Source organism: Pipistrellus kuhlii, unplaced genomic scaffold, assembly GCF_014108245.1.
Source record: "Pipistrellus kuhlii isolate mPipKuh1 unplaced genomic scaffold, mPipKuh1.p scaffold_m20_p_3, whole genome shotgun sequence".
NCBI lineage: Eukaryota > Metazoa > Chordata > Mammalia > Chiroptera > Vespertilionidae > Pipistrellus > Pipistrellus kuhlii.
In genome coordinates this window covers 29875961-29899399 of record NW_023425529.1, presented here as the reverse complement: position 1 = coordinate 29899399, position 23439 = coordinate 29875961, and the positions used below count along the sequence as shown (strand labels likewise).

General features: G+C 39.0%; 1 protein-coding gene across 13 annotated transcripts in view; it reads right to left on the bottom strand.

Annotated features, from left to right (window-relative positions):
- PPFIBP1 (PPFIA binding protein 1) overlaps positions 1-23439 on the bottom strand; it is a 169445-nt gene that overhangs the window by 28802 nt on the left and 117204 nt on the right. For 7 of the 13 annotated variants that reach the window (XM_036454645.2, XM_036454644.2, XM_036454647.2 and 4 more), the window contains 8 exons: positions 16770-16856; positions 14652-14765; positions 13616-13747; positions 7746-7838; positions 7331-7423; positions 5878-5992; positions 4137-4169; positions 2404-2465 (listed from right to left, as the gene is read on the bottom strand). In XM_036454645.2, coding sequence (XP_036310538.1) covers positions 2404-2465; positions 4137-4169; positions 5878-5992; positions 7331-7423; positions 7746-7838; positions 13616-13747; positions 14652-14765; positions 16770-16856 — 729 coding nt within the window. The remainder of the gene's footprint in view (positions 1-2403; positions 2466-4136; positions 4170-5877; positions 5993-7330; positions 7424-7745; positions 7839-13615; positions 13748-14651; positions 14766-16769; positions 16857-23439) is intronic. The other 6 variants (XM_036454648.2, XM_036454651.2, XM_036454650.2 and 3 more) reach the window with 3 other exon arrangements.

Genomic DNA, 23439 nt, shown 5'->3' with positions numbered 1-23439 from the left:
TTCTACTTCTATAACCTCACTATTACCCTACCCAGACAATAAAATATAGAGCCTACAGTTTTGTTCTTTACCCTCTTCTCTTTTCCCCATGCCCTAACTGTGGTGGATTATAAAAGTGAACTCTCTAGCTCCAGCCACACTGAGTGTGGACTTGATCATGTGACCCACTTTGTCAAATAAGATATCAATAAATGTGGTTTAAGCAAAGGCTTGAAAAGTGTTTGAACTTTAGGGTTTGCCCTCTCCTGGTGCTCTAAGGTCACTATGTGAAGAAGCATAGGCTAGCTAGTCTCCTGGACGATGAGAGACCACTGAGAGAAGAGATATCTCAACTGGGCCAACCTAGACCAAGACTGGTCAATCAACAAACAGGTGAGTCAGACCATCCTATACCATTCAGCCCTATCTCAGCCACTGGCTAACCACTGATATCAGCTAAGCCAGCTCAGATCAGAAGAGCCATCTAGCTAACCCACACAAGCATGGGAAATAATGAATGTGACTTGTTATGGAGCCAAAGCTAACTGATACATTAGTTTCTACCAATCCACAACTAATTATACATTTCTCCTAAAATTGAAGCGATTCACTGCCTACCAATCTATAATCCTATACTAATCCTAAAATTTAGATTTATTTTCAACTTTCTATAAGAAATCTCCTTTTAGATGTCCCATGAACACACCAAATAGAACATATGTAAAATGAACCTCATTATTTGCTTCTAGTACTTCAGCTTCACTTGGATGCCCTTAACTATTGGAGGGCACCATCATTTACCCCATTGATCAAACCAGAAACTCTAAAGTCCCAAGATTTTTAAATTTTGTCAACCTACAAATTTCTCTAAAATACCTTCCCCTCCTTAACACGTCACTGTCATTGCCTTACTTCAACCTCTCTTCATTTCTCATCTAGCTTCTTAATTGTTCAATCTTTACTCTCCCTCCCTTATTCCTGCCTCTGTTCTGCTACCAGAATTAGCTTCCAAATGGCAATTTTAATTATGTCACTGCCCAACACCTACAACCTAAGGTCCCAGATCATTAGCCTAGCCATACAAGGTTGCCTACTATTCACTGTAGCTCTTTTGTTAGTCTTATACACCCCTTCACCTATACCTCATGTTCCAGATCTTTTCCAGAATGCACTAGGCCTTGATTTTGAAACATGTTTTCACTCATGGATGTTCTAGAAGCCTTCATTTTCCCGATGAGCAACTCTTGCTATTCTTCAGAATTTGCTCAAATATGTCCTCTTTGGAACCTTCTGAAACTACTAAGTAGTTATGTCATTCTTGGTGCACCTGTAGCAGTTTGAGCATCTAGTGAGCCCTCCTTCAACATTGGGAGTTTTGATATGGTTGCATTTTGAGGGAGGAAAATTAAAAGAAAATGAATTTCAGCGATTTTCTTAAAAAAAAAAAAAAAAAAAAAAAAAAGCTCTGTTGGCAGCTTGCTAAGGACTTTTATTTTTATTCAATAGTAGGAAAAACTTGCAAATATGCATATATAAAAAACTGATTGGGTGGGTAAGACAATGAGTTTATTACCAAGGAGTAAAGAACAAATGAAGAGAATGAAAGGCAAAAATAAATCAACAAGTAAAACAGAGTAGGCAAGAATTAGAAAAAGAAACTTTTGATCAATTAGAAAAAGATCAAGAGAAAGTTTTTTGGCAGGGCCTGATTTTCACTTCCTTGAAATTACTCTTTTCTTAGGAAAATGCCTTCTTGTTCCATTCACTTAGGGACACGAGAGGAGAGCAATTCTGATGACAGGAGCTGGACCCAGCTGCTGCTGCCTGCTGGCTGGAGGGTCAGGAAAGCCGGGAAGAAACGCATTTCTTTAGTAGAGTAACTGCATCCCTGCTCGGAGCAGGATGAAGTGAGGAGGAACAACCGGAAGAAACAAACTTCTGGAGACATGGCACTGGGCCACCACAGCTAAAACAGAGCCGGGGGCCAAACTGATTTCATGGTGCCGGGGCCTCTCTTTTCTGGTATCTCACTACTCAGGAGAACAGAGACAATCCCCAATGCAAAAGAGGTCAGCAGTATGAAGGAGAAAAAAATGGACTTGACCATGAAGCTAAAGTTGTTCAGAGTTCATACAATAGCCCAGATTTGATAGCTCAAGCATTTTCTGAATTCATGCAGGGAGGAGAGAGAGAATTCTCGGTGAAGCCAGTGCTGCTGGTCTCCATTCCTATCCTTGGCACAGTAACAAGTGTGACCCCCTGACAGTGGACACACTTGAGCAGGAAGGCAGAAAGCTTGCCCCTCAATGTCAGTTAGTGCATAGGGTGTGTTCTTTCAAACGGCAATATCTCAATAAAATGCACAGAATGATCAAAATGGTGCTATTACACACCCAAATAAATATTTAAATTCCATCGAGATACCTTTTCTTCATTTGCTGCCATCAAAGACTCCACAGCCTTTTTCATCTTTTGTACTTCAATATCTGAAAATATCACAACATCAAATCAGAAGTCAGTTTAGTTAACGTGTGTGACAGTAATGAGAAGCTACTGACTCTCCAGATTGAAATGTTTTAAGGTAAAGATGTTACTGATCTGTTTTATTTGTTTGTTTTTAAAAGGGCACATTTGCCATACATGTTGTCTTTCAGGGAAAAATCTGAAAAATGAACACCTTTCTATCTCGCCTGAATAGTCACAGGGCAAGTGAGAGCTAACTACCCTCTCTCAAAGCAACAACAAAATCTTCAAGAGAACAATGGAATGTCAGTGCTAACAATAAAAACACAGACTTTTCAAAAAAGCAGTGGGTAAGAGCAATGAACAAAGTGCACATGACAAAAGCAGACAAAATGATACTCAGTTATAACCAAGATGGAGACACAAATGATAAGAGCCTGATGGAATGTGATATTTACAGGAGTAGTCATGCTAAGCTGTAGGTTCCATACAAAAGGATATTAAGTACTTTGCTTCATCTATAAACTTCATTTCCAAATGCTATAATTGAAAACATAAAGGCCAGAGTGAGATGACTGTCATTTCACTTAAAATTTGATGTCCAAATACAAAAGCATGTTACTTTAATACTAAAAAGCAAATACTCTAAAGATCAAAAGTCAACCTAGAATGAAATCACAAATTAAAAAATTTGAAACAGAGAAAAAAAAAAATCAGCTATAATTTCCGCCTTTTGAGAAGAAACACAAAAACAAAAAAACGACTAAAGGTAATTTTTAAAACAGTGATGGATCATTCAGTACTGATAGAACTATTTTTGATTAAGGTATATTTTATAGGAATTGCCTTTCTTTTCTTTACTTTTTTAAAAAAGGCAAGCCGAAACCGGTTTGGCTCAGTGGATAGAGTGTCGGCCTGCAGACTGAAAGGTCCCAGGTTCGATTCCAGTAAAGGGAACGTACTTTGGTTGCGGGTACATCCCCAGTAAGGGGTGTGCAAAAGGCAGCTGATCGATGATTCTCCCTCATCAATGTTTCTAACTCTCTATCCATCTCTCTTTCTCTCTGTGGAAAATCAATAAAATATATATATTTTTTAATTAAAAAATAAAAAAGGCAAATTCCCTTGACTTAAGAATTCAATGTCTGGAGGAGAGAGCCCTTTAAGTTTATTCTTTATGCTGCCTTAAAGAATCCAGGCTCCATGAAGCATCCTGGTTACTTAATGCAATTAAATAATTGCATTCTCTTTCAAAACACCAAAATCTCCTAAAGTAGATCTCAGTGAAAAAGTGGGCTAAAAATATTGAAAAGCAAAGTTCAAAATGATCTTTCAACTATGGCAAACCTCAAAAACAGTAGTTTTCATAGGAGGGTAAACATTATTTCCTTCTCTGGCCCTGCATCTCCTGGACCCCGGAGAAAGTGCTTCCTCACCTTCACCACTCGGGGTGCCCCGCTGAGTCCCAGGAGCAACAGGCCGAATCAGATGAGATCTGCTAAGGGACCTTTTACTCCTCCTTTGTATGGTTTGTTTACCCTCTATGTTGTATGCTCCAAGGAAATGGAGAGCTTATCGATGAAGCAACTTCACATTTTTGGTGAGAGAAATGTTTTAAAAACACATGCAAAGAACAGTCCAAGTATTGCTTTCGGTGAATGTAAAGGCTGATGGAAATACACCAAAAACCTTACTTTTGTCTTTGAGCTTCTTTTTAAAATTTTCATCTGTGCAGGAAAACCCATTGAATTGGAAGTTAGCATACATTACAACAGTAAATAATATTTTAAGAGCGCTATTATTGTCTTCTTTTACCTAAAATAGAGAGACTCTAAACTCACAAAGACAGACTGACTACCGAGCACTATTTTGTGACGTCAGGACTAGAATTATACTACATAACGCTCTGTGTGCAGTTAAAAAGAGAACCTAATGTAATTAATTCAGAAGGCCTAACTTTGAATTACTGCCTCTGTTACTTCAACTTTCTGAACCTTGACTTTCTCACCCTGAAATTGGGCCTGTGGAATACAGTGCTCCTCACACAGTATGTGGTGAACAGCCGGTTAATGTTGCCTTGGTTGTTTTTTTGTTTTTGTTTTGTTTGTTTTTTTTCACATTTCCTTTATAGCCAGATATTGGACCTCCTGGACATGACCACTACATGGCTTCTGTCACATTCAACTCACCACTCAAGTTCAATAACACTGAAGTGGCGTAGCTCCTGATCCATGTGAGTCCACTGATCATGCAGTTAGATGGTATGTCAACTTGCTCTCAGTCCCTCTATTTCCTTGGTGGCGCACTGGTAGCAAGCTGTTCACAAACTGGCACTAGTCCTGGGACTGGAATTTGGGTAGCACTATTCTAACATACCCTCTAGCCTACAAGTCCTAGGATTCCATTTTTATCTTAAAATCCTAAAAGCATGACCTGTCTGTGAATGTCCTTTCCGAACATACAATTCCACATATGTCAAATGACAGAGGGGGGAATCCATTTTTCGGGATGTTTGATGAATTAAGTTCCCCAATGGGTAGAAAACTGTGATTCCTGTGAGTATATAAAGCCAGGATATTCCAGAGCCAGGAAGACTTTACAGGTCATCTAATTCAAGCTCCTCATTGAAGAGACAATAACAATACCAGTGTTCACATCACAGGTAAAAATGTACCAAAGCTATACTAAATGAAATTTGTTCTGTTTCCACTGGATCAGAAATTGCTTTTGCCCCAGTCATCATTTGTAATAACAAAAAGAGGTTAAATTTGATCTAGTTTTGTCAGCTGTTACATGCATTCATATTTCCAAACATAATTCAGAAAAACACATTGCATTCACAGTATTTTCTACCAAGTAGAAGCTACATTATCAAAAACTACAGTCCACGTAGTTTCTAGGACAAGCCTCCTCAATTATGAAAACAACTTTTGGATAAATTCATGCACTTTTCTAAAAATGAAATTAGCCTAATTTTTTGCTTACTAGAAGGTTAAGAGCTCAATGCATGATAAGAAATTCCCACTGAGTTTTCCAAAGACAGAGTCTTCTCTTCTCTCAACAGGGCAGAGAAGGTTTCTAAATGTCTTTCTGTTTCAAGTTCAGGTTAGAGGGAAATAGTCTTAGAAGATCGTCATGGTTCCTTTTCATTCTTTTTTGACACTTGCTTTTATTTTGCAATTTGGAAATAACTCTCTCCTGATGGTGATTTACAATTTAGTCATCTCAACGAAACACCCAGAAGAGTACAGAGTTGCCCTTGGGAGGCCCAGGAAAGAGTCTCGGAGGATTCCCTGAGGCCCTAGGCCAGATGGCTCCTGCTATTCTTTTTTTGTTGCTAAAATTACACATCAAATAACATCAGATTTTTTTTTTTTTCAGATCTTAGGGGATTTTAACAAAATAAGATAACCAATATTAAATACATATTCCTACCTCGGTCAAAAATTTCTATCCCTTCCCCTTTCATCTTGCAAAACAGTTTTTCTTGTAGCCTTTTCACTTCAGATTCTTTCTCTTCCAGTTGTTCTTTTAAAGATGCCAGTTCATCCTACAAATGATAATTCATTTCAAAAGGGTAGCTTATGAATAAAAGAGAATATCAGAGAGTATGTTCTTAAGTCAATAATTAGTTATTTAGGTGCAAAGATGCAAACTTCAGAAATCAGACAGTGGTGATGATAAACAAAAAGCAAGGCAATTATTAAAATCTAATTTATAATAAGTATGGTATAATTATTTCAAGTTTCATTTGTGAACAAATTAAAAAAATAAATCATTTAAAGTATAAAAAATAAACCTTTTAGTGTAGCCCTAAGATATATATGTTATGTTAAATAAAAAAAATTTGACCATGCTAATATAAAAAAATTAGATGCTTAGTATTGTAAAAGCAAAATAAAATGCAAATTGGAAAATAGATATCAAGACTTGCTTGACATTCATTCAGCATTTAAAGATGGCACTTAGGTTCCCTGGACAAGGTAGAGCTTAATTAGTGGGTAAAGTAGCTTGGGAGTGAATATTTATCCTCGTTACTAAGATAACGGAACAGAATCTCCTACAACAATGCAAAAAAAAAAAAAAAAAAGATTTAAAAAACAAATTTTATTCTTCTTTTGTAAAACTACATGACTATTATTAAGGATCCCATATCCAATGTTCTACCTATTTACTAATGTTTTCACTTTCAGTTTCATTTTGGTAAAGAGCTTTAGCAAATTCAGTTTTGCTGGCTGTATGTAACGCCGAAAATAATACTAGTTGAAGCTTATAAATGCACCTTTATTTTTAATTTAATTTTATATTCATAAAATAATTTTATTTTCAAACATTTTCTTTTAGTCTTTTCTAAAGATAATAGATTACAGTTAGTACTATGAAAAGATGTAACTCTCCAAGGAAGCTAACAGGTTTTTCCTTATGGAAGGCGTGAATATCAAGCACAAGAAATTTCCAGAGCACTGGCAAGGAGTGCGGCCCTGTTCTTACTGCGCTAATTCTCAGCAGTAATTTCCATTCGCTGCCATGATAGTTAACTGCTGAGTGCATTTACCTTCAAGAAAATCCCAAAGGAAAAAAGCAATGTCTACTATTGCTACATAACAGAATTCTTTCACAGGTGAACTTGTTCTAATTATTTTGCCAAGCCTGGATCTCAGAGAGCCTAACAGAATAAGATTTTATTTTTTACTAGTTATTCCATAGGTCCCTAAAAACAAATTAAGGATCATACTGTCCCTTTAATTAGCTTTAAACGTATTTTTTAAAAAATAGGCGGCACACGGACAAAATAAATGCACACACCACTAAAAACACCATCACAGCAAAACAGCACAAGCCAAAAAGCAACAAGCCATGGACCCACATTCCCCAATGTCTACCGCACCTTCAGGGACTCCCATTTTTGTTCCATCCGCTGCTTTTCATACTGCATCTGACCCACCTTGATTTTCATGCTAGAAAGTTTGGCCATTAAGGACTGGTAGAGAGACAGAGGAGTAAAAGAAAGCTACAGATAGAAAAAGATAAGCTAAATAACAAGAAAACAGTATCAGTTTACACAGGAGGTTAGATAAGTAAGAGAAATGACAGGTAATATGTTCTATCAGATTAGTTAAGCCCTGGCTTTTATTCAGAATAGTGCTTAAATCAAGAAGGTCTCCAGCTCAGAGAAAAAGTTGACTTGTAAAATACCTTCTTTATCATATACTGAGTGGAAAACACATTGATCTATATATTAGTAATCATAGATAAGCAATGGAGCCATTTGTTTAAAAACTGCTGTCATTGAGAAAACTTACTTTGGTTGATTTCAGTTTTTTTTCATACTGAAGCTTTTCACTGTCCATTTCACTGATTCTTAATCTCAAGTCATTGATCTCCTGCATCAGCCCCTGTCCGGAAAGAAACAGGAAAGTACATTAGGAAAGCGGTAGTACACTTCAACATACCAACATGGCAGCTTGGAAATCTTAAATCCACAATTCCTTAGATCAGACAAATAAAAACAGTGTTCCTCCTGGAGAACTATCTTTCCACTTAAAACACTATTTTAAATTCCTAATTCCTCTGTCTTACAATGATGAGATCATTTATTAAGGGGAAGCTAATAACTTACTATCATTGATCAGATATTTCTAGACTAAAATTCACTACATAAACTTTCACTTTTAAAATAAACCAGAGAAATTTTCTGTAGTAAAACCAATTACTTTTCAGGGTATTTTCAGTGATATGGTAGATGTTTATAAAAATATATTTTATCGTTTCTTCATTTGTCTATAAATACAGACCATCCATCAACCCAATCTGGGAGGATGGAGTGAAATTTATTTATTTATTTATTTATTAATATATTTTATTTATTTCTTACAGAGAGGAAGGAAGAGGGACAGATAGTTAGAAACATCGATGAGAGAGAATCATCGATCAGCCACCTCCTGCACACCTCCTACTGAGGATGTGCCCACAAGCAAGGCACATGCCTTAACTGGAATCGAACCTGGGACCTTTCAGTCCGCAGGTCGATGCTCTATCCACTGAGCCAAACCGGTTTCGGCAATGGAGTGAAATTTAAATCCTTTAAACCAAAGCTTCTCAACCTGAGGATGGATGAGGGCACTGTCATCTAAAAATATATTCAGTGTCATAATGGATTTTTATATTTGGAAAATGAAAAAAATAACAATCCTAATGTTTTCATAATATAAATACAGTATAATCAGATAAATTTTCTACTGCCACCTTTATAAAAAACTTATATGCTTGTCAAATTCGGATAAGTATTGTGAGAAACAGTGATATACTTTTTTGTTCAGAGCTCAGAGAGTAGGACAATTAAATGAGAATTCTAAATAGCAACTCTTCCCCCCAACTCCCCCCCAAAAAAGGGCTCAAATACTCTGTGAAGGAGATTATTTTTTTACTACAAGCCACGAAGGCCCCGCCCTGCCTATGGCTAATGTGTTTTTGTTCCTCTCTTTTACAAGACATTTATTCCTGAGCCACAAATTCATGGACGACACAACAGAATTCACAGGCCTGAGTTATAGATTTGATCCCCAGTTGGGGAAGGAAGGGGTTTCAAGAGGCAGCTGATTGGTGTTTCTTTCTCATAGATGTTTCTATCTCTCCCTCTCCTTCCTCTCTCTGAAATCAATAAAAAACAAATTTTAAAATAGAACAATGCTATAAGAAGGAAAATTTAGTTAACGAGGAATTACTCTAAACCTCCAAATATAACCTCACAAAGGCTAGGAAAAGGAATGCTACAATCAAATACACTTTCCAGAAAAGTCATAGGCTTTTAAAGTGTTCTTTTTTTTAAAGCATTTCTTATAAAATGGGAAAAAGTATCATATAATAATTACTTATTAACATTATTAAGAAAATATTTCAATAAGAGGGTGTCTATTTTCTCCATTTGTGATGAGGACAAGAACTATTTGACATCATGTAATAACATTTTAGTTTGTGATTCTTAATCTATAAACTCAGAATTCAAGTTGAGAAAAATGTCAGTTTACCCCACTTATAATCTCCCATCTATCAATCATCCTTGCATAATACGAATTCTCAGTGATATTCCCTCATTAATCTGGTCTTTTTAATATCAATATATATTTACCCACTTTGTCATTGCTAAGAAACAGCTTTTTAAAAAAATATATATTTTATTGTTTTTTACAGAGAGGAAGAGAGAGGGATAGAGAGTTAGAAACATCGATGAGAGAGAAACATCGACCAGCTGCCTCCTGCACACCCCCTACTGGGGATGTGCCTGCAACCAAGGTACATGCCCTTGACTGGAATCGAATCCAGGATCTTTCAGTCCGCAGGCCGATGCTCTATCCATTGAGCCAAACTAGTCTTGGCAAGAAACAGCTTTGATTTCCTGTTAGGGACTGTATACATTTACCACTTCATTTAGAAATATTAGCAATTTGCAAAGAAGAAGAAACAATGGAAGAAAACAGAATTATAAATTGAGACCATTTTTCTATTTAAAACAAACAAGCAAGCAAACAAATAAACAAAGACAAAACTACCCAATTATCTTTTGTGGCAACATTGGCCATGTATCTTCCTATGATAACACAAGCTTGAAAATCTGAAATTAGCTCCTTAATATGAGACTTTAGAAAGTGATATACAAATGATTTCCAACTCCTTAATATGAGACTTTAGAAAGTGATATACAAATGATTTCCAGCTAATATCTTACTAGAAGTTCAGTCCTTTTTAAAAAGAAAATCCCTGCTACCATCCCCTTTTCCCTTCTAGAGAACTCTTTTGGACTTCCACAAAAATTCAGTTTCTGCCGTCTGCGCTGTGACCAGAAGGGGGCACTGTGGAACAATGTTAACCATCTGTCAGCAATTCCTGGGGCAGGCACTTCCTCAATCCTCAAGGTTTTAAGACTTTTACCCCCAGTCTGTGGAAGTACTGATACTTCTTTCCCATTCCAATATATTCTTAGAACTTAATCTCCAAACTTCTAAGACAAAGTTAAAGAGTTTTGGATTTCTGAAACAGCCTGGGAAACGTTTTATTTTTTATCAAGGGAACAATAATAGGAAAATGAGCATATTCAATTCAGTTTTAATTTTGAAGACTATTTTAATTATGCTCATATATAACAAAGTTTATAAAACATCCCATAACCTCTGGGAATGCTCACCCTACATTTTATCAATAGTGTTAAATATTTATTGAAAATTTTCAGGGATCGAGTTTACTGGAAGTTGATGACAGGATTACTTGATTGAGAATGCAGCACCAGGGAAAAACAGTTTTATAAAAATGCAGACACACTCAAAAGATGTAAATACTACTCTGGGGTCTTACCAAAAAATCACACAACATCTACTTCAATTTAGTTTCGTTAATATTTCATATCCAAATTACCCACAGTCACACAGGTTAAGCCATCCCCTAAACTTTGTGTGTGTAACATAGAAGCCATCTCCCAATCCCCAAACAGTGTAACTTCTTTCCCTGCAGCACGGTGAGCTCCATGCTGTGCCACCTGCGGACTGAATTCTACTATTGTGTTATGAATGGCAGAAGGAAAACTTAGTTTATAAGGAATTACTCTAAACTTCCAAATATAACCTCACAAAGGCTAGGAAAAGAGATGCTACAATCAAATATACTTTCCAGAAAACTCACAGGCTTTTAAAGTGTTCCTGTTTTAAGGCATTTCTTGTAAAATGGGGAAGAGTATTACCCAGCATTATCATATAATAATTACTTATTAATATTATTAATATAGTGTTTCAATAAGAGGGTGTCTATTTTCTCCTTTTGTGAATGAGGACAAGAACTATTTGACATCATGTAATAACATTGTCAAATGTTATTTGTTTTTGTTTTTTAAAAAGCACAAGAGCAACGTTAAAGAAATTGGGTAACTTCCTAAGTTCTAAGAGTCCCAGTCTCAATTAAATGAAAAACATGCTGCCCTAGCTGGTTTGCTCAGTGGATAGAGCACTGTCCTGCAGACTGAAGGATCCCAGGTTCGATTCTGGTTAAGGGCACATGTCTGGTTGTGGGCTTGATTCCCAGTAGTGGGTGTGCAGGAGACAGCCAATCAATGATTCTCTCTCATCATTGATGTTTTTCTCTCTCTCCTTTTCCCTTCCTCTCTGAAATAAATACAAAAATACATATAAAATATAAAAAGAAAAACATGCTCATACAGGTGTTTGATAAAAAGCTCTACTGTTAATACATGCACCAAGTTAGGGATTTCCTTTTGTTCCAAAGGAAGTAAAACATGTGACAAGACTTTCCATAACAGACATTTTAATTTTGAAAAGGCAATGGAGCAAACCTCACTTAATTCAAACCTATGAAGGGCTTTTAGATAGTGATTAGTATATACAATGTATGTACCTCTTATGATGGCATGTAGTTGGCATGAAATAAATGTTTAAAATGAAGATGGGAGGGGGAAAAAGTAAATGATTTCTATTCCTCTCTCCTTGGTACCCATCAAGTATGACATCTCTCCACACCCCAACCAAAGAAACAAAATAGAGAAAAAAGAAGAAACGGCCCTAGCAGAGGAGGAATTTCCACAGCCTTTAATATTTCTTTTCAAGTTAATAAATTTCAAATGGATATGCCTTTCTTCGCAACACAGCAATAAGCAAATAAATAAATTAGAAGATCTGGATTAACAATAAAATGGAACAAATGAGTATGCTTGGCCACAAAAATGGGTACTTTAAGTTGTAAAGTCTACTTGAATTTCACAAATAGTGAGTTTTATTTAATTGGAATGATTTATGAGTGGAATAGACCAAAAGTAGAAGGCCAAATTAAATGACCTCTAAAGAGCTTTGATTTTTATGATTATATAATGAAAGTATGTTTTTTATATATACTTAAAAATCTTATTATATAATAAATAATCAGTGTGCCTAAATAATCTATACTAATAAAAGGGTAATATGCTAATTAGACCAGGTGACCTTCTGGACGTCCTTCCAGACAAAGCCATGGTGGCAGAGCCAAGGCATAAGTGGTTAGGGGAGGGCAGTTGGGGTGAGCAGACAGGCAAGGGGGAGCAGGCGGGGGTAATCAGACCAGCAGGCGGGGACAGTTAGGGGTGAGCAGACTGGCTGGGGGGCAGTTGGGAGTGATCGGGCTGGTGTGTGTGTGTGGCGGGGGGGTAGTTGGGAACAAGCAGGCCAGCGGGCAGAGTGGTTAGGGGTGATCAGGCAGGCAGGTGAGCAGTTAGGAGCCAGCGATCCTGGATTGCAAGAGGGATCCCAGATTGGGACAACCCCCCCCACCCCCCACCCCCCGCTTCCCCATGCCCCATGCACGAATTTCATGCACCGGGCCACTAGTAGCTAAATAAACAGTAAAATCATGCACTTAAACCCATTATATCCACAATGAAGAAAACCAGTACAAATGGACAGAGAATGGACAAACAGAAAGATACAAGTTCCAAAAGCTTAAAGTCAAAAGTACTTCTAAAGGCAATAAAAGAATTACTAATTCGTACCAAAAATCTAAAAATAGCCTGGCTGGTGTGGTTCAGTGGCTGAGTGTTGACCTATGAACCAGGAGGTCATAGTTCCATTCCCAGTCAGGGCACATGCCTGGGTTGCGGGCTACATCTCCAGTGTGAGGCATGCAGGAGACAGCCAATCAATTATTCTCTCTCATCATTGATGTTTTTCTCCCTCTTTCCCTGTCCCTTCCTCTCTGAAATCAATAACAATTTCAAAGACTGTTTAAAGACTGTTCTTTAAAAAGTCTGAAAATAAAAACTGCCATTAGCACTTGATGATAAAAAGTCAACTTAATTAAATATTATTTTTAAAAAGAAGCATAGATGGATCCACCAATGAACTCACATGTGTATATGCATAACCCAAGGACACACAGGCAGTGTGGGTGATGAAGGCTTGAGGGGCAGGGAGTGGGGGATAGGGTGGGATAGGGCAATGGCGGGGAGAAAGGGACATATGTAATACTTTCAACAATTAAGATTTTTTTTTTAAAAAAGAAGCATAGATGAATGAGGGCAAATGTAATTAACTGCCTCCCCCTCACACCTCCAAGGAATTTCAACTTGCTCTAGGAATTCATGTGTGTGATATATACGCATATGTATGTATATGTACGTAAAGAGAGAGAGGGTGCTGCTTACCTCTGTGTCTCTGAACCTATCTTCATAATCCAATCTGTCCTTCTCCACAGCCGTCAGTTTTAACTTCAAGTTAGATATCTCAGCCATCAGATCCAACTTCTGAGTTTCTAGGGATGTCCTACTCAGAAGCTCCTATTAGAATTTAAGAGATACATTCAGAAGTTGTTTTATTATAAACAGCCACATAAGGATGTGCCTCACTTATGACTGTAAAGCAGTAACTATCAAATAGAGGATTTGACGATTAATTACTAAATAGATACAATTTAGTTAACCCTCTTTGAGCAGCACTAAACACATATCTGCTTATTGGGGAGATACATTACGTAGATACACACATATGTAAACCTTATATATAGTGTGATGCCTGATAACACTAATGATGATGATGATGATGTTACGTGTGCCATGTGCCAGGGACTATTCTGACATGTATTTAGTGGTTCGAGTCTCAAAACAACCTTATGAGGTAGAAATTCATAGGGATAATGCATGATGAGGAACTCAACAGATGAGGAAGCTGAGGATCAGAGAGCTTAAAAATTTGCCAAAAGCCACACAGCATGGAAATGGCAGAGCAGGGACTCAAGACTAAGCAGTCTTGCTCCAGTGTATACTCTGTCCATTATATTATAGGTCTCTCAGATGTGAGCACCGTGTGTGTGTGTGTGTGTGTGTGTGTGTGTGTGTGTGTGTGTGTATACAAGTTTTTTCTAATAAAGGTCACATGTGGTATTTATCTTTTTTCTTAATCAGATAAATATGCTCACATTGGGAGTTAGGAAACTATATGAAAGCATAAAGAAGATAATTAAAATTATCTGTAATCCTAGTAATGTGTTATTTCAGATTCTAATTACATGAGCACATTTTTATTGTGTGTATGTGTTTTGAGGGCCTGCTACCCTAGGTTTTTACTTAAAAGATGCCAGTGTAAGTGAGCTACGAAATGTACTGCTCCATCAGAGCAAACACAACATGGAACATCTCACACAGCTCAGCAGGAAAATCCCATGGGGGCCAGGGTCGTACAGACCTGCTGCAGCATCTCCTCGGTGGCATTCAACTTCTCTCTGTGCTCTTCAAGACAAAACTCCAAATCTCGAATCTTCTCTCCCTGCGCCTCCACCTGGTCTGTCAACACACTGACCTGTATTTAGAGCAAAACATCTCAATGGATTAGGAGGAATTTGGTCCCACTGCAAACTTGATTTCTCTAAATAGATCAAAAACTGTCACCACTCATTTGGATGTAAGGGGGGTGGGGTGAGGATCTGAGATTTATTAAGACAGCAGCCCTTCATATTCCTCTATATGTGGTGCTTATTGATCTGAGGACTCCTATTCAATACTTAAGAAAGGCCGGGCTCACTGGGGGTGTACAATGTTTATAGGTTAAAGCCCTTTCAACCATTTATGAGAGGGAGCACGCACATAGATTAGCTTTTAGGGGAATTTGGGTGAGGTGAGGGTAGGAGGTAGTATTAGAGATTAAGAGAGAAAGTGGAGTTAACTTTTGGAGGAGAAGTTATCAAGGACAACTCAAGTTTGGTACTTCAGGAGAAATAAAGAAAATAATCCAGAGAATTCAAATTCCACGAGATCTCTCATGATCACATATCCACACATGTGTTCAAAGCCGGGGTGTAACTCCGAGGCCCCCGAGGAGCTGCTGGGTTAGTCCTTCACCCTCAGAGCCTTCTGCACACTCACAGCTTCCCCGCAATGGGCATCAGCCTGGTAAGCACACTAGGCTGGTGAAAGTATTTGTCCGGTATTTAAAACAGCATGGATGGACTTAGAGGGTATTATGCTAAGTGAGGTGAGTCAGAGAAAGACAAAATACCATACAACTTCACTGACATGTAGAATCTATAAAAACAAAATAGGAACAAACTCATAGGTATAGAGAACAAACCAGTGGGGAGAAAGGTAAGGGGTGAGTGAAAAGGTGAAGGGGATTACAATTTTCTGTTATAAAACAAATAAATCACAGACTGCAAATGTACAGCATTGGGAATATAGCCAGCAATACAGAAATAACACTGTATGGCGACAGATGGTTACTGGACATAGTGGTGATCACTTCATAAAGTGTATAAATACTGAATCATTACATTGTACACCTGACACCAATATAATATTGTATGTCAACTACACTTTAATAAAACAAATATATACAAAGAAATTACAAGGAGAAAAATAACATTCTGAACAAGAAAAATCAAATTCAGTCTACAAATAGGTCTACACCACTCACTTTGGCCCATGGTATCATTTTTTTAAAACTGAAATATTAAATATTAAATATATATTAAATTAAGTATTAAATATATATAAATATTAAATATATATTTAGAAAGTACTTATTCAGATTCATAAGTCTATATTATGAGGCCTGGTGCATGAAATTCATGCATGGGGGGGGGGGGGAGTCCCCTCAGCCCAGCCTGCACCCTCTCCAATTCGGAACAGCTCGGGGGATGTCCAACTGCTGGCTTAGGCCCGACCTCAGGGATGGGGCCTAAACTAGCAGTTCGACATCTCTCTCACAATCCTGAATTGCTGGCACCTAATCACTCACCTGCCTGCCTGTCTGGTCACCCCAACTGCCCCCCTCTGCTGGCCTGGTCACCCCCAACTGCCCTCCTGCCAGCCTGGTCACCCCCAACTGCTCCTCCTGCTGGCCTAGTCACCTCCAACTGCCCACCCCTCCCCTGCACCAGCCTAGTTGCCCCACGCAGTCTGCTGTTCAGTCATTTGGTAATCCCTCACTAACCCCCTTACTGGCCTGGTTGTAGGCAGCCATCTTTTGAGGGTATAAGAGTTAATTTGCATATTACCTCTTATTATATAGGATATATAGTATCAAATCAGAATTTCTGGTATATATTTAAAAATCACATCAGATGGCTGTGCCAGTCATAGACTGGCCCTGGAAGAGTGTGGCGGGTTAAAGGCTGCTCATGCTAGACCGGGTACGCACACTCTTGTTCTGCCACAGTCCTCACCACTCCCTACCGAGCACAGACAGCCGGCCGCACTTACATCTACTAGCAATCTGGCTCCTGTGAGCGCTGAATTTGCCATCCCAGTTTTAAATGTCTTTGTAAATATGTCATAAGGAACGAACAGCCTTTAAAAAATCACTTGCCTGAAGGACGAGGGACTCTTTATCATTTTCTAACCGCGCTAGCCTTTCTTGATACACATCTCCGTTCCCAGGTAGGTGTCCATTTGTCTGAGAAAAAAAAACAAACAAACAAAAAAACAATTAGGGTGAGTCTGGCCCTCTTTCCCTTTGAACCACTGTGGGTAAATAAACATTTGCATCTGTTTTTAATTCAAGGAATCTGAACTGAATTTACAATAGCACAGCTGTGATTGACGGCCATGAACAGGAAGCACAAGAATAAAACGTGGTTCATTTGCCTCAAAATAGGTACGACGGGCACGTTAAGGCATGTTTTACCAAACCACACAACTTCTCATCAAGCAGAAAACAATGAGCTAAAAGGAACAGCGGCTAAGAGGAACACTCACTGTCAAGTAGGGGCACACCTGGGCACACGAAGCTTTGCGAGTGTGTGGTCGGGAATAAAACCCCTATTTCCCCCGAATGCTCAATGCCACTGATTCTGAGTGGAGATAGCGGGACTGACCCGGGATGCCCTCTCGTTCCTCCCCTTTCCCCCCTAAGTCCCAAATGCAGGACTGCAAATGCCGCCTGTTAAATGGGCGTAACTTACAGGCTTCTTCCTGCTACTCAGTCTCCCAATCACAGGACAAAGCCCTCCTTCCTCTTTGATGCCTTTCTCTCTCCCCTAAAACTTACACTCTCAGCATGCAAGAACCCCACACCCCTCTCTGGCAGCCCTGGCCAGCTGAGCTCATTGGAGATTTATTGCTTTCCTTCTATGCAAGCTCCAGGGCAGAGCCTATACAAGGCATCATGTTGAAACCTCCATAGCACCTGGCCCAGGGCTCTGCTTAGACCAACGCTCACTTTTTTTTTTTCTCCCTGAAAATCCCTCCCTGCCACCTTTAAAAAAAAAATTTTTTTTTAATTGATTTCAGAGAGGAAGGGAGAGGAAGAGAGAGAAAGAAACATCAATGATGAGAGAGAATCACTGATCGGCTGCCTCCTGCATGCCCCACACTGGGGACTGAGCCCACAACCCAGCATGTGCCCTTGGCTGGAATTGAACCTGGGACCCTTCAGTCCTTAGACTGACACTCTATCCACCAAGCCAAACAGGCTAGGGGCCTCCCCACGCCTCTTTATCAGACTTGGGCATATTCCAGTATGGTCTAAATGCTAAAGTATAGTTTGGGAAAGCAAGTGAGATTTTTTTTCTCAGTCATCTTACAGATGCAAGGCTTTGCCGAGACACATGAAAAGGCTGACAGAGAGCAGACAACATAAAAATGTCATTTCTTAACATAATCATGTGTGCTATGCCCCTTGTTATCTCATTTAAAGAGTTCACAACCATATAATAGGTAATCCCAATAGAATGTCTTGATTCCTCTTTCAAAGACAACAGAAATAAAAGCCAGTGAAGTCCAAAATGGTTAGTTGAAGCCATCCAGAGTCCAATCAAAACAGCAAAGAACAACTTCCAAGTTAGAATCAGAGTAAAATATAAACTGTACTTCCTACCACCCAGCTCACATCTGATGTGACATCAACTATTTTTTCCAGAATTAAGTGGCATTTCCCAGTATAAATTCTGAGAATAACCCAAGTTATAAAAAAGTTGGGGGGCGGAGGGGACACACACACACACACCACACAAAAAGAAGCTTTAACAAAAAATAAAATTTTAGGAGATTTCTTCTAAAATCTATGCACACTGGATATACTTCCCATGAGGCCACACACACACAAAAAAAATCTGAAAATGAATTTAGTAAGTGTACGATGTATATTTAGAAGGGATAACATGTTGAATTTAACATCAGCTGCTTGACCACATACCTGCACCACCACCTCAGCATAATTCTGTTCATGTTGTAAACCGAAGTGCCCAGAATTAAGTGACAAGTACGACGAGGAGCCTGGTGGAGGGGCCTGGACGACTTCCATCCCTGGGGACTACCATGAAGTGAAATTTATGAAGCTTCTTGAGGACAGCTTTTTGGAAAAAAGCCAGATGCACAATGCGTGTTCTCGATCTAAGCCAGTGCTGAGACGGGCCTGCCATAGCGTTAAATCCCTCATCTTAATTAAGGATCTTAGCAGGCACCTGCTTTTCAATCCCCACACAGGCAACGTTTTATAAGAAAACACACTTAATTAAGTAGCAAAAAAATGCTTTCTGCTCAGGGAGGGTACAAAGCAAAAGTCATCTTTCTTCTGCCTGAAGAAAATTATAGCAAGGTTACAAGTATTTCTATAGCAAGTTCTAGAAGTGTTTTCTAAAGCTACTGCATATGACATGGAAATAGGAAATGATCCAAAACCAGTTCTACAGAATTATCCTGAGAGAAAAACAAATGCTAAAAATTGGCCCACAATGAGAATGCTCACTGTATTAGTTTCTCAATACTGTATTAATATACAAGAGCTCATAATGCCCAGGAGGATATTAGGTTTTTTTTAAAAAAAAAAAACAAAACACATGAAAATTTAGCCTAGCTGGTGTGGCTCAGTGGTTGAGTGTGGACCTATGAACCAGGAGGTCAGGGTTCAATTCCCAGTTGGTCAAGGGCCCATATCCCAGTTGCAGACTCAATCCCTGGTAGGGAGCGTGCAGGAGGCAGCCGATCAGCCTCTTTCATGATTCTCTTTCATCTTTGATGTTTCTCTCTCTCTTTCCCTTTCCCTTCCTCTCTGAAATCAATAAAAATATATTAAAAAACAAACAAACCACTCACACGAAAAGCCACTATAGGAGCATTAAGCCAAAGTTAAGAACTACCACTGGATTAGTTACATACTTTTAAAACACTGTTGACTTACTCAAGTAGGTCAAGGTCCCTCCTATTCACACCCTTATTTATACTTCTACCCATTTTGTTACCTTTGCCTTAAAAATATTAGAGAGGTAAATCCCATTAGGCAAATACCCTGCCTCCTCTATCTTTTCCCAACACCTGTGCTCTTCCTACCAGATCACTCAAAACCTCCCGAACATAGAATTCTCTCCAACACTGACTGCCTTCCTTCTGCATAAACCGTATTTCCCACCCTTTCTCCCTCTTTCCTCATCCCTACGGTCCACCTCCGTGGAGTCCTCCTCACATGCCAGTTACAGCGTCTGGATGCATCTCCATTTCAGCAGACATCACACTGAATGAACTAGGTTAGAGCTGGTTACATGCATGTCTCTCTGCCAGCACACTTTTTTTTTTTAAGTGCTTAAGAGTTTAATAACCCAGGCCAATGTTCTAAATGGTTTACATAGATTATCTCCGCTCATCCTCCTAACCCAATTAGGTACATAGATTTCACAATGTAGTGGTGTGACTCCAAATCCCACACACACTCTGAACTATGCAGTACTGTGAGACAGAGGTTTTATAATCTAGTTTTTACGTCAACACTGTGTAGTTTTATTATGAATATATTATTTCATCCCATTTGCTACTTATTGCTATCTTTTGAAGTTTTTATTTATTTTCTTTTCTTATTTTTCAATTACAGTTTGCAATCAGTATTATTCTGTGTTAATTGCAGATGTACAGCACACTGGTTAGAAGATCATGTGCTGTACACCAATACACTCTTGATTTCATGATCTGAGTTTTTAAAGTTCGGTACTGAGAGAAGAAAAAGGAAGGCTCAGTCCACTAAAGCTCCTTTAAACATGTCTTCCAAAAGGGCATCTAACACCAGGGTCTCTTGTGTCCTCATCGGTATTAGATCTCCACCGCTGCATGCGGTCATTGATTGCCTGCTCTCCACTCAACACTGTACGAGGAGGGGAGATTGAGGTAAGATTTGAATCCCTCGACTATGAATATCGCCGTCACCTTTCATTTGTGGCCAACCCAATAAAGCATCTAGAGCTCTACTGTCCGGAGTCAGAGAACAGGACACCAACAGGTGGAAGTCAAACCCCAGGCAAAGGCCCTGCTCTGCCCCCGTTCTCTCCCTGACTTGAGGGAAGCAGGGCGGTGAGGCTCTACCCCGGTGCTGCAAATAAATAATCATCTTGGGGCAACAGCGCTGCCTTTCGGGGCCAGTGGAGCATCCCTCCCAAACGCGAGGGTCCCTGTGTCCTCTAGCACCTGCGACTGGGTCAGTCTTGCCTACAGCCGCTGGTTTTTCCCTCCTACATTTCTCATGCAGTTCAAAAAAGGAAATGAGATGGCAGGGCAAGAAGGACTCTTCGTTTTCCCCATTTATTATACTCTACAGATCTCATGGGTTATGATACCTGATCTGAAGTTCTTACCATCAGCATTTTCACCCTCTCTGTTGAAAACTGTTTTTTTGTGTTTTTTTTCGTAATTTCTGCTGATTTTGAGATTGCCTCATAACTAAAACTGCCAAATAACCAGACACTTGGGGGATTTCTTGACCTGACCCAGGTCAGGAAACTCTCAGTTTCATTTACCGAAAAAAGGCACTAAGGCAACTCATCAAGTTAGGCCTAAGGTAAGCCAAAAACACTGGCTTGGCTCAAACAAACATGTTTTCCTATTTGCCCTCTTAGACTTGGAGTTTGCTAAAGCATTGTTAAATGTTTGTGATAACTTTTAAATCTTAAAAAAAAAAAAAAAATACCTATTCATTCCTAGAAGGCTAAAGCTATAGGCACCCTATTAACACAAATTCATTCTGGTAGATTTACTCTCCCTCCAGTATAACAGGCAGTTAGTGTTACTATTTTCTTTTTTCTTATCCAGCTTCTGATCCGATAAAACCATTACATGGGCCTGCATCCTACAGTAAACCAGGGGTTCTCTCTGGCCCAGGCAAAATAAGAAGAAGAACTGTAAATTCCCAGTTGCACTAATGAGAACATTAGTATCAGCCTTAGTAACAGACAGTCAAGTTGGTCATCACTAAATCTTAATTATATAACTAGTGTTAATAAATTTTTCTAAATTATTATGGAAACTTCTTCACAGTCTGACAATTGCCTGTATTCTTTTGTCAAAAAAAGTGAACTATGGCCCAGACAGCATACCTCAGTGATTGAACGTTGACCTATGACCCAGGAGGTCACGGCTGGATCCCCAGTGTGGGGTGTGCAGGAGGAAGCCAATCAATGATGCTCTGTTTTCATTGATGTTTCTATCTCTCTCTCTCTCCCCCTTCCTTTCTGAAATCAATAAAAATATATACTTTTTTAAAAAAGTGAACTATGTATGAGTAATTTGTAACCCAACTCCAAAGCAAAATTCTCATATTCTTGATATTTACATTCCAGTGGGACAGACAGAAAATAAATGATATAAAACATGGCGAATCTATAGTACCTAAGAAAGTGTAAGTGCTAAGGGAAAAAAAGCAGAGAGATGTAATAACAGGAATAAATAGGTAAAATTTTAGATAGGCTGTCCAGGGAAGGCCTCATGTGGAACACAACTTTCAAATATCAGAGACTATGAGAAAGGTAACCATACACACATCTGGCAAAAGAGCTTTCCCGGCAGAGTGAATAACCAGTGTAAAGGTCCTGAGGCCAGTTTGCCCAGCACGTCTCCAAACCAGTGAGACTGTCTGAGACTCAGTTAAGGAGCCAGTGTACATAGAGTGAAGTGAAAGAGGGGAGGTTTAGTGAGACATAAGGTCAAAGAATAATGAGGAGCAATGCCTAGAAGACCTTGCAATCCAGAGCTTTTCCTCAATTTAACATTAAAAGCATCTGGCTTTTCCTCTGAGTGCGATGTGACTACTCCTGGGATATTTCTGAAAAAGGAGTGAAGGACACGATTTGATTTATATTCAGATAGCATCATGATCATTTTCACTCTTTTCCAGAAAGACTTGAACAGAACAGATGGAGCATGTGCGAATGGAAATGTTTTGGGGCATACAATTTTTGTTTTAGATAACACTTATTTTTGGACACAAGTTAAAAATTCAACCTTAAGCTATGGCTGCCAATGGCAGCCTCTGGGTGTGAGCCAGGAAGAGGTGCTCCTGCCAATAGTAAATTCCTTTCCCAGTAGGTGATGAATTATCAGAAAAATGTGGAGCAAAAAGCAGGTGAGATAGGAAGTAGAAATAGCCTCGGGAATAGCTAGAAAACATCTAATTTTAGAGCATGAAGCAATTCCCCAACGAAATCAGAAAACCTTGCCGGCACCGGTTTGGCTCAGTGGTAGAGCGTCGGTCTGCGGACTGAAAGGTCCCAGGTTCGATTCTGGTCAAGGGCATGTACATTGGTTGCGGGCACATCCCCAGTAAGCGGTGTGCAAGAGGCAGCTGGTCGATGTTCCTCTCTCATCAATGTTTCTAGCTCTCTATCCCTCTCTCTTCCTCTCTGTAAAGAATCAATAAAATATATATTTAAAATGAAAAGAAAACAAAACCTGAATACTTCAATCTATTGAGAAGAAACTTGTTTTTTCAGTTTTATTTTTATTGTTTAAGGTATAGAGAAGAAACTTGCAGAGCAAATATAAAATATAATAATAAGGCCCTAGCTGGTCTGGTTCAGTGAATAGAGTGTAGGAAGGGTCCCAGGTTTGAGTCTGGTCAAGGGCACATACGTTGGCTGTAGGCTCCTCCCTGGCCTGGACCCTGGTCTGGATGCATCCAGGAGGCAACCAATCAATGTGTTTCTCTCACATCGATGTTTCTCTCTGTCTTACACTCTCTCTAAAAAAGATCAATGGAAAAATATCCTCGGGTGAGGATTAAC